At 34.5% G+C, this 19,299-nt stretch overlaps 1 protein-coding gene across 1 annotated transcript in view; it reads left to right on the forward strand.

The window, feature by feature from the left end:
- Positions 1-5,464, forward strand: part of LOC143354063 (zwei Ig domain protein zig-8) — a 265,431-nt gene extending 259,967 nt beyond the window's left edge. Inside the window, exon 7 of the mRNA XM_076787797.1 lies at positions 4,361-5,464. Within this exon, the coding sequence (XP_076643912.1) occupies positions 4,361-4,473 (113 nt within the window). The 3' untranslated portion in view covers positions 4,474-5,464. The remainder of the gene's footprint in view (positions 1-4,360) is intronic.
- Positions 5,465-19,299: the final 13,835 nt, after the last annotated feature.

The following is a 19,299-nucleotide window of genomic DNA, read 5'->3' on the forward strand; positions in this document are numbered from 1 at the left end:
GAATGTAGTTGTTAATCAACTTTTTATGCGTTTCCGTATGTCTTCTTGCATCTGTTGCAGCAGATTATTTTGGATTGAAGCATTTTGTTTATATTTTGAATTGACTCAGTTTGATTTCATTAATAAAGTTGAAAATATCCCATTACGTAAGCATTCGCAGTGAATTTATATTTTTCATCCTTTATCGTAAATTATGTATAAAGATTAGCAGAAGTGAAAATTACCAATAGACACACATACCTATGCGATAATAATTGGCACTCGGGTGTTATCACATGAATTTTAAAATCTGATTTTCTCTAATAAGGCTCATTTGATAGTACTTTACTATTAATTTCAGAACATCTCTTTCATCGTTAATTCCCAACGCGTTGGAGGACGATATTGAACTGAAGTATATTGAATCAACGTCTGAAGTAATGGGAAAATTTTAGGTGCATCTATACACATTTTTATTCATACACTCTGCCTTTGTTACTTGAAATATTTCCTTTGCCCCTAGCCTTTCAGTAATTATATTTGACGCCGCTTTCAGATATTATTATAAAACTATGCATCTTACATAGAGATAAAAGTTAATGTGATCATAATTTTCCATTGTTATCGTTGTTTGAAACAAAGAAATTTTCATTGTGTAATGCAATTAACGAACTGATAAAGTACTACAGAAGAAATTTCATAACAAAAAATATGGGAAATATCTGTGTATTTAAAATCTGTTGTACCGTCATTCATAAAAGGTACTACTATTCAAGTCATTAAATCGTTAAAGCATAAAATTGTTCTGGTGCAATATTGTTTTTATCTAGCTTCGCTGAATTTCATAAGCTTTTACACGTTTGCAGAATGCAACAGTATCCAAATTTTGGGAGCTTAGAATAGAGACAACTGCAATTGAACTCTCTCGTTTGTCGTTACCAATTATTCTTCAGGTGAAACAGTCAGATTTTAATGAAAAATATTTAATATCTCTTTTTTAATATTCATTAATAAATAAATAAAAATAAGTATAATTAATATAGGTACAGTAATTGGTACTCCTACGGTAATTGAATCCCTTACCCTAGGTATCCCTTGATCTTTTAATTCCTGCTTTTCGTTTGCAGATTCATATTATAGATTTCATAATACATTCTTTTAAGACGCTCCTTTGATCGTACCTTATCGAATAACACGCGAAATTAGTTTAGGTATATTGTAGCCGTAGTGCAGTCAAAACTATACGTACGTCCATGATGAAATCTTTTTAAAATATTCGGCACGAATAATGTTATAAACTCACGGAAAACGTGCATTCACAATATTTAGAGCTTGGCCGGAATAAAACTCCTGTGACCACGTTAAATATCATGTAATATCTATGCACGCTTGTTAATTATAGGTGTTCGTGACGAAAGAAGTAAGCAAAGCATCGAGGAACGTAACTTTTATGTCGTCGGTAAAAAGTTGTAACGATCTTAACTGCAATGCACGGAATAACTGATAAGATAAGCACAACTTATCGCAACGTAAAAAATATTGCAACGTAAATATAAAGTCACGGGTGTAATTTGAAACAGTACATGTAAAGTGGATGCAAAAACGATTTGAACACTAAATTTTCCGTTCTCGAGGAATTGTGGATATTTAAACTGCGATAATTTCGTTAAAAACTGTAGAACAACAATTTTTGGTTGCAATTCTAACATTAAAATTTTAGTGTTATCGTTTGGTTTGGCCTTTAATTAGTTTAATATGTTCTACGCAGTTCCTTCACTTACTCGCAAGTATCAGAGAATGTTACGCGATCTTATTTGAGAGGTCCACCCTGTAAAATAATAGCATTGTTCCACGGTACATGCACTGCCACTCTCTGATATACATATGTAGGCCTCCGAGACACGATGAATACATTATATGTCACTTCAGGCTCAACATGTTGAAAACTAACAGTATCCACATTTTCTCCCTCGCTTCCTTACGTTTAGAAAACTTCTGGAAAATGTAAAATGTATTTGAAGAATATTGTATACTTTTTTCCCACTTTCGAGGCGAAGAATTTACTTACAATCTCATGATTTATTAGAATAACAACAAATACAGTGGATCCAAAAAGTAATTGAACACTAAATTTCCCGTTCTCGAGAAATTGTCTTGTTGATAAATGGTACAATAATAAATTTGGACTCAGTTTGAAACTCGAAACTCGAGTCCAGTCATTTGCCCAGACCTTTTATATGTATGTATGTAGAGTAAGGGACCCAATTACTGTGGGGCTGCCAATTACTGTGCGTATATTAATTATATTTATTTTTAAAGCATAATGAATATTAAGAAAGAGATATATAACATGTATATATTAACCGATTTTAATGAAAACATTTAATATCTCTTTTTTTAGTATTCGCTCTGCTTTAAAAATACGTATCATTAATATAAGCACACTAATTGACAACTCCACAGTAATTGGGTCCCTCACCCTATGTACAACAGAATACGTTATACGTATTGAAACATGAAAACTTCATCATCTAAATGACAACTTTTTCTAACATTTTTTAGCCTCAAAAACATTTTAATTAGTATCGCAATTATTACTTGGACTGATTTGTAAAATCACTTTCATAAATCAAAAACTTTGTTGCCTTACTTGAACAACGAGTTTCCTTTTTGTATTTTAATAGGACGCATAAACATGATATCGAAGGTTCTGAGGATATTTTAGCAGGCAATAGGCACTTGACACTTTCAATAAACCGCCCGCGTCCTTGAGCTTATTGAACTTTAAAACCATCGACTTTCATAAATACAGATTACTCGTTTAGATGCCCAGAATTCTATTCCTTTCGTATTTAAATGGAATCTAAAGATTTATATTGGCATAAACGTACGTCTCATTGACATAATTGACAAAAGTTCATAAAATTGTACACTCCTCTTGCGGTTATATGTATATGTTTGAAAATTATAAGAGTGGCTTTTGCATCATGTATATCAAATAAAATTCTTTAAATTAAATTAATTTGTTGTTTACATACACTTCATGTTAAAATAAATTATTAATTTGTATAAACAATGAGTATATGATCATTCAATAACATCATAAAGTTTAAAAAGTTTTTTGAATATGTAGATGTACAATATTTCTGATAAAAAAATATTGGTTATAGAAAACTAATTCGCAGCAAGGATTCGTAGGGGCAATGTTTTTGATATTTTGACGATTGTTCTTGTTAGCGATTTTTCTAGAAACCCGTTTCCTCTCTTGAAGCATTCCCAAAGAGACCATCGAGATCTTGTTCAATGCTCCTTTGGCACGCTCCTCCAGGAGCAGACGTTGCCATATTTCCGGTGCGGTGGGCAGAAAAAATTTAACAATACTGTGAATCTTTCGCCATGTGTGTATTATTGCTTTGGTAAAATCTTGTTTCAATTTCTATGAACTATTAACGTTAACGAAGCACTTAACGTTTACAAAGCACTAAAATGGTATATTCTTCGAAAGGTAAAATGTATGGATTTAAAATGAGGCAATCTGTATATTTAGCACTACCTGTATGTATACATACAGTATGTACTATGCGAATTACCATGTCTACGAAGCACCTATTACAAGGTATATCATTACCATAATCTACCTAATCCAGATCTAACCTAGACCTCACCTAAATCTAAACCAGACTAATCTAGACCTATGCCAGTCCTTCATAGTAGACTATTACGCACGATTCGAACAAAATTTTTCTTTATCAATAAAGCCAAATCTGAGATAAATCTAGATTAGTCTTAATCTTTCTTTAAAATGCTTAAAAGACATAAAGTTACCCTGGATGCCCTTGCCTAAATAATTACAAAGAGCTATACTGTACATGTGAAGGAAAAAATTACTTAAAATTATACCCCCAAAGACATATGTCAAAGCCATTGAAATCTGTAAGATGTACCTCTTTGTAAATAATGACCAACATAAATTTATAATTCAACTATAATTGATTCGGTTAAACTTCACCTCAAGAAACCAAAAATTTTTAACTTCTTTTTAGATAATCCTGTAGATTTTTGCGACAAAATTCTAAAAATCCAAATTTTAATGTTAGGAATTCACTGGTTCAAAAGCTATGCGTATTTAAAGTTGAGAGATTTTGCGCGTTTTTGACAAGTAAGGGACGTTGTATCCTTAAAAATCTTTGATCATGATAGGGTAATACTCCAGGGTAAAGACTATATCCAAGTTCCTGATTTTGAATCGGTCTCGAACGATCACTTGGACCACTATACACCGGCAAGCTCGAGTATAGTTTCTGAGATATACTGAATGCAATGATAAACAGTCTAGTCGAAAGCTAACGGTGTTTGAGTGTACGTACAAATGTTTCAGGAGAAAGCTTAGCCGAGCTGCATCATGGAAGCGCAGCGGGTGTGGGCGGTGCCGGCAGATCGTTGCTTCTTCTCCTGTCCGTTCTCCTCGACCGAATACAACAGGTGCGCAGATGAAGACCTGACGGAAGGCCTGCCATTGCGTCCCGGAAAGGCGCGAAACGGACGAAACAGGCATAGCGGGGCTCCGTCACGACGTTGGACAGTGTCGCGACACGGCATGCAATACAATACGAACTTTTATATTATCGCTAAAGAATGAGCGTGGCAGAGTGTGTGTGCGCGAACAAGAGAAAAACGGAAAAATGAGACGGGGGGAAAGTAGAAAGGGGGTTGAAGCGTTCCGCGAGAAAGAACTGCATCAAGGGGAGGGGTTGGCAGCGCTGATTCAACATTGTTCTTGGCCCAATTGAAAGTGACTGTTTCTGCGTCGCTGCACGGCAGTGTTTCTGCTTCCCCGATGTTTCTTCCTGTACCAGTCGGACTTCGAAAGTACGTCAACTTCAGGCCTTTGTCCTTCCAGGTATTTCCACGACGTCTCTCTATTTTTGGAGACAAACGCGGTCACTTCAACACCTCGCGTGCCACTTGCAAACGGAAGCTGAAACTTTAAGAGGATCATAACGAAACCAATTCTTATAACAAAATTCAAGATTGACTTAATAGAACTTTAGGGATGCTGCGTAAACTAAGGTGTCTGTTACATTGTTAAAACTTCGATGGTTTTACAAAAACAGTCTTTCTCATGTGTGACATGTTATTTGAGTTTCGATAAAATTAAATACCTATATCCGTTCTCAGTGTCATTAAATATTATTTACGATCGTCGATTTCGTCATCAGCTTTTATGATGTTTTGAACACTGAGAATCACGATTTTATACAAAAACAATATTCTGCAGAAGTATGACTAATTTTTGAAAAATCGTTTATGTAACATTATTTAATATTGTTACTAAATAAAAGAGATTATGCAACAATTTTGAATTCGTCCTGCTTAAACCAATGATCTGATGTCCCATCTAGCAGATTCTTCACGTTTTATGGTCGATAACATAAATTTCGATAAAATTCAAATGTGTTAACTACGTTTGTAGATGTGTTGGTAACTATTTAAAATAGGGAAGTAAGCTCCGATGACCTTGACCTTGACCTTAATATAAGTTGTCATGGACACTCTCCTAAATAACATCTTGATGGTTTTAGCTGTAGTTCGTTATTCCTCAAAAATATAATAATTATTCAAAGTATTCTACATCACGAGTACATATCGCAGTAGAATTGATATATTATGTCGTCATATTTGATTATTATAAATGTAGATTGAACAATTTGTTTAATACTTGAACGTATGAGCCTTGCTTAATCCATATCTAACCTAATCTATTCTCGAAATTAATCAAATTATCCTATCCTGAATTTATTTTAAGAATGAGATAAGTTAGGTTTGACTAGATTATTTTGACGTATGTTAATATAAAAAAACTTCATATAAACATACGCTATTCTTAATCTATTTTTAATAATTGATAATTTTTTAAAAAACAACTAGCAATGATTACAACCATTACTTAAGAGAGCATCCCCGACAGCATAATGCAAAATCAAAGTCATCGGAGCTTGCTGCTCTGTTGTAAATAATTATTGATATATTATATACTTCGCCTTTCCAAAGTTTATATACAGTGTGTCCCAAAAATGTTGTACTTCCCCGAAAGGAGTGATTGCTGAGGTCATTCGAAACAATTTTTCCCTTTGCGAAAATGTTCTCCGCGGCTTTCTTAAGGAATTATTAACGAAGAACACGGACCAATCAGAGCACGGCTATAGGGGACAGATTCCGGCATGGCGACAGGTTCCGCGGAGCGTGGCGTTGGCATTGGCGAACCCGGAATTCGTTCGCTGTAACCGCGTTCTGATCGGTACGTGTTTTTCGTTAATAACTCCTAAATAAAGTCGCGAAGAACATTTTCACAAAGGAAAAAGTTACTTCAAATGACCTCAACAATCACTCCCTTTAATGAAGTACAACATTTTTGGGACACCTTGTATAACTTAAAATCTTCCATTTGCCCGTTACAAATAAAATTAATTCGTTGTAAAAAAACTGATGAATTTAGTAATTTAATGGAAAAGTTGATTCTTTAAACTTTATTTAGATGTTTCATAAACTGAAAGATATCTCACTATTGAAACTCTTCCTTTCAAAATAAGCATTTTTTTTATCATGCATCGTTGTTTTCAAACTAAATATTGTCAGAAATATTTTCATCTCTCAAAACGAAACATGTTAGTTGGAGACCTGTACTGAATATGCTACAAACTTCTACAATTGAAACAAACTTCTGAAAAATGTAATTTCATGTTCAACTTCTCCTTGCATTTGACGACAACGAAGGCTGTAGTACCTTTGGCGTTTATTTTGAATTTGAATTTCTTTCTGCATTCGGAGCACCGTATAAATTCACATGTGCCAAGTTGTTTTGAAATTCAACAGGAATTGTAGGAATTCGACATTATCAACTGCAGTGACCAGTACTATTTAATACCCCTCATGTTGTACGCAATTCAGAGGGAACGATGCATGGCTTCAAATTATGTAACTGTTTACTCGTTTACGCAAATTCCGTTCTTTCGTGTACGAATTGTGGTTCCATCGTTATAACTTCTCAGACATTTTCTATTCTTTTTTCTCCTTTATACTTTAAAATTGCGATGAATAAGTAACAGGGATTCAGTTTAAAGTTGTCAGTGAACGGGTGCTTTACATATTTAACATTTGGCACAGAATTCTTTCACGCCGATATTCTCTGCTGAAACCATTGTTTCAGAAATGTAGAAAAGTGCGCGGAATAATTTGTTCAATATACACATTGTTTTTTTACTTTTGCAGAAAACATTATAAAAACAAATTTCGAAATTCGTAGGAAGGATTTGTGAACAAATTGTTTTCAAAGACTTTATCATCTGAATACGAGATCGTTCGAAATTACCAGAACAAAAATGCTGATTTCTTTGTGGAACGAGATTCATTGCAAAATTTAAATTTCGCAAAATTTACGAATCTATACAGTATACCAGGAAATCAGGTAAACTGTTCGTTTTAAAATAAAACTTTGATTTTAAAGAATGAAATGTTTAATTTGACCAAAACAATGTTATACTGTGCGTCGTTATTATTTTTCAGTAAATTTACAAGAATCAGTAAAATTGAGTCACATAATATTAAGATCGATAATATTATTTTAATATTGGACACTTTCAAACAAACATTCTTTTATGGCTATAGCTAACACATATGGACTTATTAAATACTTATAGTATATTCGATTGAGTCGTTCGAATACATTTTCTTACATGTTGATACTTTGCCGAAGCCTTTTATTTATACTTTCGTACGCATTTTTTTAATGAATATTTTGAATAATTTTTCGAGATTGTTTGCTCGTTTCCATACTATTATCTTTCAATATCGATGTTGTCTTTATATGTATGTATATCCTTCATTATAATCATGAACAGCTTCTGTGCAAGCTTTCAGTAGCATTTTGTGTAAGACATCGTTTGCTAGGTTCAAGTAATTTATGTACAACATGTAAGAAGATGCATTCGAACGGCACAATCGATAAAAGAACACGTCTTACACGAATAAGCAGGATCAACATACACGTAGCAACAGAATTGTGGACATAAAATCAAAATGAAAAACTTTATAAGTCTGACGCAAATACAAAAGATTTTGGGCTGAAATTTTGTTTACAATTATGTAAGTAATACTACTTACGTAGATTAACAATTTTATAATTTAAAAAAATTTTTCTTTCGCATCGAAAAAATTGAAACATCAAGTTAATTTTAACACTATTTACTGTTCACGCTGAATGCCCCCGCCCCCTTTCCCCCTTTAAATCCTGGAAATTAGAGAGAACAGCCACGCATAAGTTCCAAAACGCGAAAACACGTACAAGCATTGAGGGTCAAAGTATAACTTAAGAACCATCCTCCGCGAATTGTACGGTTACGTACGAGTTGCTTCTTACGTACGTTCAAGGAGCTTCCGTTCCAGTCTGCCACTCGAGGCGCTTGCGATGTATGCTCGACTGAATGATACCGTACCACGAGTTTCCATGAACGCGTTTCACGGCTGTTGACGCGGTATAACGCATAAATACGAGGTGCGAAGATGCTGACGGCAGAGGATGTCTGGACATTGATTTCCTGTACCGGTAAACGACGCTCCGAATCGCGATCGGAAACTGCAGTTTACCTCGCATAATTCACTGAAGCATTCACTGCCGCTCCGACGATTTAAGACTCTACCCTAGAGAACTATTACAGACTAAAAATGTCCTTAAGGTGAATTTAAGGTGTCTTTGAACCCCTGTTGAACATTCAACGGTAACGCTCCCTTTCGCAGCTCGAAAACAGGTTGATGTCATCCTGTCATGTTATTCTTGCAAGGATCGTTCAATTTTATATTGGCATATTGGTAACCTTGAAATCTAACTTACAAAACCGATGGTAAAATTTCTTCTTTATCAAAAACGATTGTAACACAGCAAGATTAAGATTATCGAATATTGAAACTAAACGACAGCGATTTGTGATAATATAAAAATAGATGATATTACGCAGGATAGTATCCTAACGGTTAACATCTTTAGTATTTTCCAGTTTAGGAAGGCGTACGGAAAATATACGAGATAGAAGTGTTATTTTATAGGAAAAACAATTGTAGATGTTGTATTTTGTTGATGAAGTCGTTTCGACGACGAAAAACGTTTTCCTCGTATTGCACTACATTAAAACAGCAATTGAAACAAAAAGAACATTTTGTAACGTAGAACACTACAAAAATAACAGAAGAAGACAGTGACAAAAGTGTAACCACTCAATAATGGATTCCAATGGATTTGTGGGGCTTCAATCATCGTGTTTGAGCAAAACAGTCCGCCCGATTTAAAAATTGTCAATTTAACAAGACTTTATATACAATAAAATATGTAGAATTCAAGAGGTTTTCGTTAAATAGAATGCCACATGAATAATTCGTAATGACAAATAACATATTAAACAAATTGTATTCTTTCATATTTTGGTAAATGTCCAATATAATATACTTTTTGTATATGAAGATTGATTATATCTCTTGCTTTAACTAATTTTTGCACAAAAGATAAAACAATTTATTTACTACACTTTACTAAAATCTTTAAGGGCCGATCTCAGCTACTCAAAGTACGTAATTTCTTTGTGTACTTTAGTATGCATCACATACGTATGAAGTATCATTGAAATTTGAATTTTCGGGCTAGGTAAATTTTTTAATAAGTTGAAAAGAAATTATTTGACAACAAAAATGGAATATTTCATTCCAAATCTAAAGTCTACAAATAAAAGATAAAACATTTCTAAAAACTATTGTTATATAGTCACTGTAATGTAAACGTTATTGCTGTAACTGTTGTACATATAATAAAACCCTAAAGTGATGTTATTGCCAGAACATTAAAATGTTTTACATAATCTTGTAGAATCGATATGTACATACAAAGAATCAACATAAAACCGTCGTAAAAATCTATTTTGAAATTGTAACTAGAGCCGATGATGTCGCTCATTTCCGTTTTTTACAGTTACTTAATTAAAATTGTTTAGGAAATGAACATTGACATAGCAGCTAAATTCAACTCTTAATTTCACAGTATAAAACTATTTTATCAATTTCAATGTTACTTCCGTTTACCAGGCAATCGCAGAAAATCAGCAGTGTCTGCTAGGAGATTTGCAGCGGACAGTTCTTACAGCACCGGTTGTTACACCATCAAATATCTGTAGCATAAATGCTATACATATGATGTATGGTGGTATTATGTTATTTGATATACCTTATATAACTGTATTTACATGTCGTCTTATGTGACGAGTGAGAAAGTGAGAGTTGCAATAATAAAGCTTACGGATACCAATAAATACATTTTGATAATCCAAATACTAATTCATATATCTAAAAATGCTTGAATTGAGAATCAGAATAAGAATGCTGATATTCATATCTTAAGCAATCTTAATGATAATCTAAATTATTTAAAGTAACTCCTTCATAATTGGTTATAAAAAAATTAATTCTGTTAATAAAGAGGTGTATATTTATAAAACATATCCACGCGTAAACTATAACATTAGAATTAATTAATTGGTTCCAACAGAGAGATGTGCATACATAAGTTCAGGAACATGTATTACAATTAATTGTACCAAAAGTATTGGAAATAAGATAGTATAATTTATAGTTGCAAAATATGAAAGAAAGCCCTATATCCAATGTTCTACATACGAATACTAATCCTACATTATGAAATACTAATGTAAAGTACACTTACAAATTTTTCTGAATCTTCTGTCCCGCCGTCGTATCCACAGAACACTATTATTGACTCGCGCGAATACGTCCGAATAATTCGACCACAATCACTAAACTCTACACAACACACTTAACGAAATCGTGACAGCGAACGAGAAGTTACTCCGACCACGAACAAAATAATACTGTGACCTTAGCCGCTTCGCTCGCACGGACGTGTGAGGGTCAGGTTATACTAGGCAGGTCAGACGCCGGCAGTCTATAAACGCTAGACACAAAAACAGGGAGTTCCGGGAAACCGGGTCGGCAATTCAGCCGGCAGAATTTGTTTACCTTGTTTTCGTATTTAGTGTTTACAGACCTTCGGCGTCTGACCTAAGTAGTATAACCTGAACCTAACACGTCCGTGACAGCGAAGCGATTAAAATCGCAGTATTATTTTCGCTATTATTACTCGTTCGCTGTCACGATTTCGTAAAGTGTGTTGTGTAGTGTTTAGTGATTGTGTATAAGTATGGTGTTTCGTGCTTCGAAAATAAGCTCCGAAAGACAGGCACAATTATTCAGACGTATTCGCCTGAGTCAAGAATAGTGTGCTGTGGATCCGACGGAGGAACAGATAATTCGGAAAAATTTGTAAGTGTACTTTACATTAGTATTTTATAATGTAGGATTATTATTCGCATGTATAACATTGGATACAAAGTTTTCTTTCATATTTTGGAACTTCAAATTTATGATCCAAATGGGCTGGGTGACAATGATTAGGTACGAGCCTAGCGACGAATGTCCCTTTAAATTTCGTTCGCCCCTTGAGGCACGCACACGATTATGTTCTGTCTCATCGACACAGTTAGGTGGATTGTAGTAGTAGGCTTTTCACTATACATATAACTCCACGCAATCAAATTTTGCAGAAACTTTAGCAGCTTATATCTCAATCACTATTTGTTTGCGACGTATGGTTCCTTTCAAACTTTTTCTTTTCTCGATCTATAGAAAGTGTAGATGGAAAGAAAAACTTTAACAACAATTTTCTTTGTTATAAACAATTTTGCGACAAGTTTCTTTGACAAATGTCCACCGATCCGGAGGTGTAGATTCACCCCTAGGACGGACGATCATTACTTTTTATACACCCTGTACAATATAAAGCAGTACCAAATCAAGCAAATACTAATATGATAAATGTTTATAATTGAGAATGAAGTAATTAAGTTTAGAATTGCGAATGAAATAATTGAAAAAGATTGCATTTATGATTGTAAATTAAATAATGTAATGAAATAAAATTGATTATTCAATTTAAATTTAGTTTTATTCACAATTAGAAGACCTAAGTAATTTGGCTAAATTTTAATCTGAAATTCAGCATCATCGATATTATGATGGAGGTATTGAAACTACGCCGTATGCTCAAATAATTATAATGAACGTTGCTGTTAAATTCTATTTAAAATTGAATTACAATCAGTGTAAGATTGAACGATACATGCAAAGAAACAGTTGCGGAAAAACATTCGACGATGTACGGACCACACGAGCAGAGCTCGAATTATCAGTATTACTTAGTTTTATAGAAAACTATGTTGAATCAGAGCGTCAAAGAAACCGGATGTCATTGAGCGTTTGCAGTCGATGGCACCGATCGTTCGACCAAACAATATAATTTCATCGTCCAACATAACATGATAAGTGACAACAAATTAATTATTATAGAATCGTATTCGTGTGTAAATTGCATAGACTTAACGGATCAGTCAGAAAATGGTGAGGTGTGATATGTGGCAGACGTATACTTGATGGTATATTTATGGCACAAATAGGTGATGTTAAGTAGGGGGATTAAGTAGAATCTACTTCAATGATATGTGGGTTAATCTTCACTTCGGGGAACCAGAAATTTTTCACTTTTTTTATGTAATCCTGTAGATTTGTCGAGAAAATGCCGAAAATCCAATTTTTAATCCAAGAAGATCAGCAGTTCAAAGATTATTCGTGTGTAAAGATGTGCGATTTTCAGCGATTTTGACTGGTAACGCACCGCCATATTAATATGTATTCAGATATCGTCCAATAAGCGGAGCTGCGAGAAGGTTGGTTTGGACACGCTTGCAAATCTACGTCATCAACATCACCGTGTATCTGTGCTGCCATCTAGCGACTTCGCTGGGTGGTGCCCTTCCTTGTCAAAAATGATGCAAATCGCATACCTTTACACACGCATAACTTTTGAACTACTGATCTCCTAGGATTAGAACTTGGGATTTCGAAATTTTTTCGTAAAAATCTGCAGGACTACAGAAAAAAAGTTAAAATTTTCTGGTTTCCTGTGGTAAAGGTTAACCGAAATGTATGCTCCTTGCTTAACACATCATCTATATACATATTTGAGTCATGAATTGTATGCCCGTAAAAGGGATATTTACTATACAGAGCGGTTAACACAAGATGTTTGAAGACATTTTCTCAGAAATTATTACGAATAAGAACAAAATTCTTCTTTCATAATTTGCAGATCGACAGAGTTTTTTATATAGCAAGGAAGACGTTATATATGTTTGTACTTAAAGAAATAGAAAAACCTTCAAAAACCTTCCGTCTTTTCTTCAAATAGAATCACCTACAGAATTCAATAGTTTGAAATATCTCGGAAAGGGATAAAACTTTGTGAATATGTTCTCTGGAAAAATATTCTTTACAAAAGGGCGGTATCTGTTTCCCAGTTCAATTTCGTCGCAAGCTGTTTATAACAACTTGCTACTCATGTCAAAGCGAGCATTTTTTTCGTGAACAATAACAATAAAAATATATTCTACTGAGTTGTATGTAACGAAAAAGCATTTATATTTAATGCAATAAATGTTATATTGAAATTATTTTTGTGATACTTCCTACACTATATACAGAAAATGTTTCGTTTACTTTTCTATAAGATAACATTAAAAATTGCAATATTCGATATAGTAAAAGTAATTTGAACAAGCGGAACAGATTCACGTACCATTCTCCAAATTGTATACTGAGCGACACCATCCCTGTGGTATAAAAAACAATAACAAATCTTAAAATTCGAAAGAAGACATTCGCAGCTACAATCAATGGTTTCCGAAAAACCCGTCAAAAGCATTTTATGTGTTCTGTTTCGTATATAATTCTTGCACATAAATTTAAAATATAGTTCGTGGAACAACCGAATGGTAATTATCAAAAACCTTTCAATAATCCTGTAATAGTCGTTAAAATAACTGTAATAATGAAATTATGTAAACTATTATGTTTAAATTGATTTGTATAAAATCTTGAAAGTCAAAATCTATAATGAATTGTTGAAAATTATAATTTATAGGAATTACTATCATCAAGTATTTATTGTTTTTATTATCGAGTTCACAATTTCATGAAACTTTAATAAATGTTAAATTATAGTGGCCAACAAATTCCGAAAACCCATTTTCGATTTGAAATGTAATTTAATGAAATATGCTGTAATTTCGCAGTGAAATTTTACACTCGGTTCCTTTTTATTTGTCTACTAAGGTAGATTTGAAATTTGCCACTGTAATTGTATTTAATTTTGGAAATGTTCACGACATAAAATATTTGGTTGCGTTAGGATGGCATGGTATTCTCTGGAACACTATATACATACGTACCCCTATTATGATTATAGTAACTTAATTTTAGTTGGTCAGTTCTGTGGGTGAGCGTTAATAACATGAGTTAAACATAAAGCAATGTCGCAAAAAATTGGTTCAGGTTACGTTTAAATAAATGATTTAGTATGTTGGTAATTTCTAATTTACTAAGATATCATAGAACTACTATTTTTTAATATTCTTCTAAGAATTAATAAAATGAAATGTATTTCATTGATAAGTTGGATGATTTTTGTAAATACGAATTTAATGTAATAACGAATCAGAATGTTAAAGACCAAATCCATGTTAAAGTTGGACTTAGTCTCTTTAATTTGAACGTAATAATTGATAATAAATTACATTGTACATTAAATATACTGCAATTCTGTAAACACATATTTTATAATTTGTTTTAATCTTTTGTGACCAATATTCATATACATATAATATATATTTTTGAATATATGTTTTTGGAGGAATTGTTGAATAGTCAATACATTTCACTATGAAAGGTTAAAAGTAAAAATGTGTGTCGTATAATTTAGGCTATAAATAGCAGTCATGAAAGATTAAACCAAATTCTCCCAAAAATGTTTCGCATATGAAAATGTTGTTTGATAGTTCAAATTTATGTTTTATAAAAAAGGAACATCCCTTTCGATTGTACCACGAATCACACCATATCAATTACAATTTCTATAGCATACTAATATACATATGATCGACGACACTAATTACAAAATGTTTTTCTCGTGTGTCGTTAATCCCTTACCAGGTTGTATATAACGAACGATTGAATAACATATTCGAATGCCAGAGCTAGTGGCGCTCCAGCAGGAAAAAAGAATGCATGTGAGTCGAAAAAGAAAACAGTTGATTAATGAAAGTCGCTATTGCATGTTAATGGCTGAACATTTATAAAGCGCTTCCGCGCAACTTGTGCAATTTACATGATTGTATGTAAAAGAACGTGAAAAGGTGTTACAAGAAATGAGTTGTTAACTATCAACCTGACCCCCAAGCTCATCAATTATATAGTAATTTGCAGTAATATTTCAGCGAGTACATGCGTTTGATAAAAAAAAATAATTTTTTTCAACCTTTCATCGATTTAATATTCATACGAGTAAGAACGCAGGTGAAGTGTGTTCTGATCCACTCCATGTCGGAACAGAGCGCATAGTAATATTTCAATTCAACATAAATTCAGAATTTTCTTGAATGGCGAGGTTGTGAAATACACGATATGCATTTTGCAATATTTGGCTTCTCCCTTTCAATCCATTCACTTCGCCAACTAGTTCCTTCTTATTCATACTTATCGATACGTTGTCGCCTTCGATCACTTATTTTACTTATGTCTTTCGTAACATTCCGCATTCTCATATTGTTACACACAGTTTTCTTTTTTACTAAAATCTCACCTCTGCGAACCATTATTAAATACAAAATAGCAACACGTAAAATACATTTCATTGTACAATACATGTTAATATTCTAATAATATTCTACATTTCATTTGTTTCGTGGTTTAAACGTTTTTTATGTAGTTTGAATTGTTATATTGTAGAACAACAGGTAAGTGATGAAAACTGAAATAATTTTTTGACATCATAAAAGCTGTATAAAAATGTTTTACCCTTGCTCTGTATGATAAAAGAATGTATAATCCTTTCGTTATGGCACAGTTTTCCGCGAATCAGCATTTTACCCCAAATCGAGCGTATCGTCACTACACGAATTATTGAACTTTTAGTCAAGTTATTTCAAATTAATACATGACGAATTGTAAACAGTGTTGAAATAGCTTTAATTCTGTGATACAGCTGTATACAACGTGTTTGCAATACATAGGCTCATGAACGACTGATCTTGGGTTAGACGATTACACGATGTGTTTACTGCGTGTTTATACACGTCAGACGTCCCGTATAGTCTTGCCTGTTACCGAAGGATGGCGTCGTTGTATGTTTCGCGAGTATTTTCCTACAAACAGGTATAGTTCTGCTTCTAATATTAACCCTAGAGTGGTCGCGCCCGGTCTCACAGACCGACTTTATTTACTCATAACCGATGGAGAGATTGTTTATTCATGAATATGTAATAATTTCCATTATTGTACTTCTATTCCTTCTGAATTAAAAACAATGCATTATACATGTCCTGTTATTTGAACCCAGTGACATTTTTAGTGAGAAATAAGGTTTGTGATATCAAAAGGGCTTCTAATGAAAAACCGGTCTGAGAGACCAACGCGACCACTGGCGTTACGAAAATTCGCGCGACCACCCTACGGTTAACGGAATATCATTCTCATATACAGACATTCCAATTTTAAACTTTCTTTTCTCCGCCATTGTATAAATATAAAGTCGAAAATGAATGTTTCCCTGAGTAGATGCAGCATTAAAATACTCCTGCTAAATCATTGAACACGTCGAACTGAAAACTATAAAATCATTGGTGTTGCGTTTCAAGTATGAGTTCTGAAAGTAATCTTCAGCCGCGTAACCGTTCTCCGGAATCTGGTCACCAGCCGTGCATCCATAGAATCGCAAGAAAAATATTTCAGGTTTCGATATCTCTCCCGTAGATTCTCGGTTCAGCGAACTCTTTCCGTCGGACCGCGCTGGGTCACAGAAATACGTCCGTCCTAAACTTACTCGCACTCAAGACAAGATTGCCTCTTTCCCATCGGAAACGTCCACTTCTACTGGTCGCTTGGACAAACTGGCCCACCCCCCACCCCCCTACAACGAACGAGTTCCACCGAAATCCAGGTAGCCGGAGATTGAAGTTCTAGGAGGACACCATCCGCGCGCAAACTACCTACGTGCCGTGCTCACGGCCCTACTGTACATAAGGGAAACCAAGGGAATGCACGGCAAGTACTTCGTCGCTTCGACAGATTGGACGTCGCTCCATCGATCCTCGTTGATTCTCCAGGAACTCTATTTATACGTCGACAGACACGGAACACTTCCAGACCAGATTCCTCTCTGTCAATTTTGTCTTTTCCTTTTCGCGTTACTTGTCTGTTACCATCATAAGAGAACGCCTTCACGCGCAACCCTAGACAAATGAATTTTTAAATACTCAGACTAAACATATTTTAATATTTACTTCGGTTCTGGTAACAAATTTTGAGTATTTGCTTGTGAAAACAAAAGTCTCGGTTAGTTTTGACTTCCGTGTCAAGTATCTTTTAATTAGGGCCATACGTACAAATCAAAATGAAAAGATACCTAACTTTCTTTATTTTAAAAACAAGAAATATCGATGTAAGAACCCCATCATGAAGGAAAAACTGTAACTTCAACATCAACATTTATTGTACTGGAACAAAATTATTTATCGACACTGTTTAACGTGTTCTGCTATTTTAATTGATTGAACGCGAAACTGATTCTTTTCTTTGATTGGTTTGACCTAGTAATTTCTTGGAAATAGATAATTGATTTAATGTGACTCCATAAAGGAGAATCCAGTGGTGTGAGATCAAAAGCAATCAAGATATTAGTACAGAACGGCTAATGAAAGAATTGCTCTCCTAATTTTATTAATAGAGTCGCATCAAATCAGTTGGTAATTAATTTAAATCGTATAAAACAGGTGTACATTTTTGAAAGTACCGAAAGCCTGTTTGAAACCATGTATCTCAAAGCATACTGCAATTCCTCTGGTTCGAATTTGCTCAAACACATCACTAGAACGCTCCTTTATTGAAATATTCTATCCGTATATAGTGTGTTTACATGCAATCAGTAGATGGGGGAAGGTGTATACTGAAGCGATGTGGCATGAACTACGGTATGTAGTATTGCACAATCATAAGCTAATGCATGGAAGTAAATGAACATTCTACTATTTCGCATGCTCTGCTACACATCACACCATTTGAGTGCGCATTCTCTGCAAGTTAGTCTTCGAGTATAACTGTTTGCGTAGGCGAAGTTGCCCTAACGGCGAATGACCCCGTAATGTCGCACGGTAGCTACATCTTTAACATTTAAAACTTTATCGAGCTGTTGTATCGTCTAAGTTAAAGAGAAACAAAAACAAGAAATAATCACGTTTTATCACGTTCCTGTCGCATGTGCACTGCTAAGGACATCAGCTGATAGTTGCGGCAAATAAGATGCACCGGTGCATCGTACAAATTATAAATTATTATATCTATTAATTTTATGGACAGAAGACGTGAAAGTTAAGTTACTATATCTTTGGGTAAATATTTATTTAATTACCCTTCGATGACGAACGCGAAATACACCAAAGTAGGCCTCTGAGAAGATCGCAAAGATGGAATAGCTCGAACAGTCAAGGAATCTTCAAGAATTCAGGAAGTTGAAGTAAGAAACTGTATATAATTTATAATAATTCCAGGGCGCGGTATTTATACAAGAAGGCAAGCTTGGGCAACTTCTTCCCCGCCGTCGCTTCACAATCACCACTACCAGTGTGCAGGTTTCCCCATCATAGGGGAAATACCAGATTCTATATAGGTTCCTAGCCCCCCACCCCTTTCTCCCACACTCTATTGGAGCTTTGTTGGGCCTCAAGAGTGGGAGGAGATTTCGCATGTGGCTCCATAGTCCCCAGATCAAGACTTTTTCCCCTACTCTAATTTCCCCTTCTACCGCGCTATTCCCCACGCTTCCGTCACGTGACTAACTCGGTACTGGCAGAGACGCGGTAACTTTTTCCCCTCAATTCGTGCTCCCTCCCCTCATCAGGCGACTATGTGTGGCTCGCGAGCCACCAGTTGCCCGGACCTGCAATAAGGACTGACAAGACGACGAAGTCGTTAAGATATGACGCGTCAAGATGACGGAGACGTTGATGCCTTACAATTTGTTATAGTGGGAAACCCACGCGAATTTCACAGCAGATCGGATGAATGGGTCGGTACCGTTACTCGGGGACTGGCGTGGCTGGC

The sequence above is a fragment of the Halictus rubicundus genome, chromosome 1 (genome assembly GCF_050948215.1).
Source record: "Halictus rubicundus isolate RS-2024b chromosome 1, iyHalRubi1_principal, whole genome shotgun sequence".
Classification (NCBI taxonomy): Eukaryota; Metazoa; Arthropoda; class Insecta; order Hymenoptera; family Halictidae; genus Halictus; species Halictus rubicundus.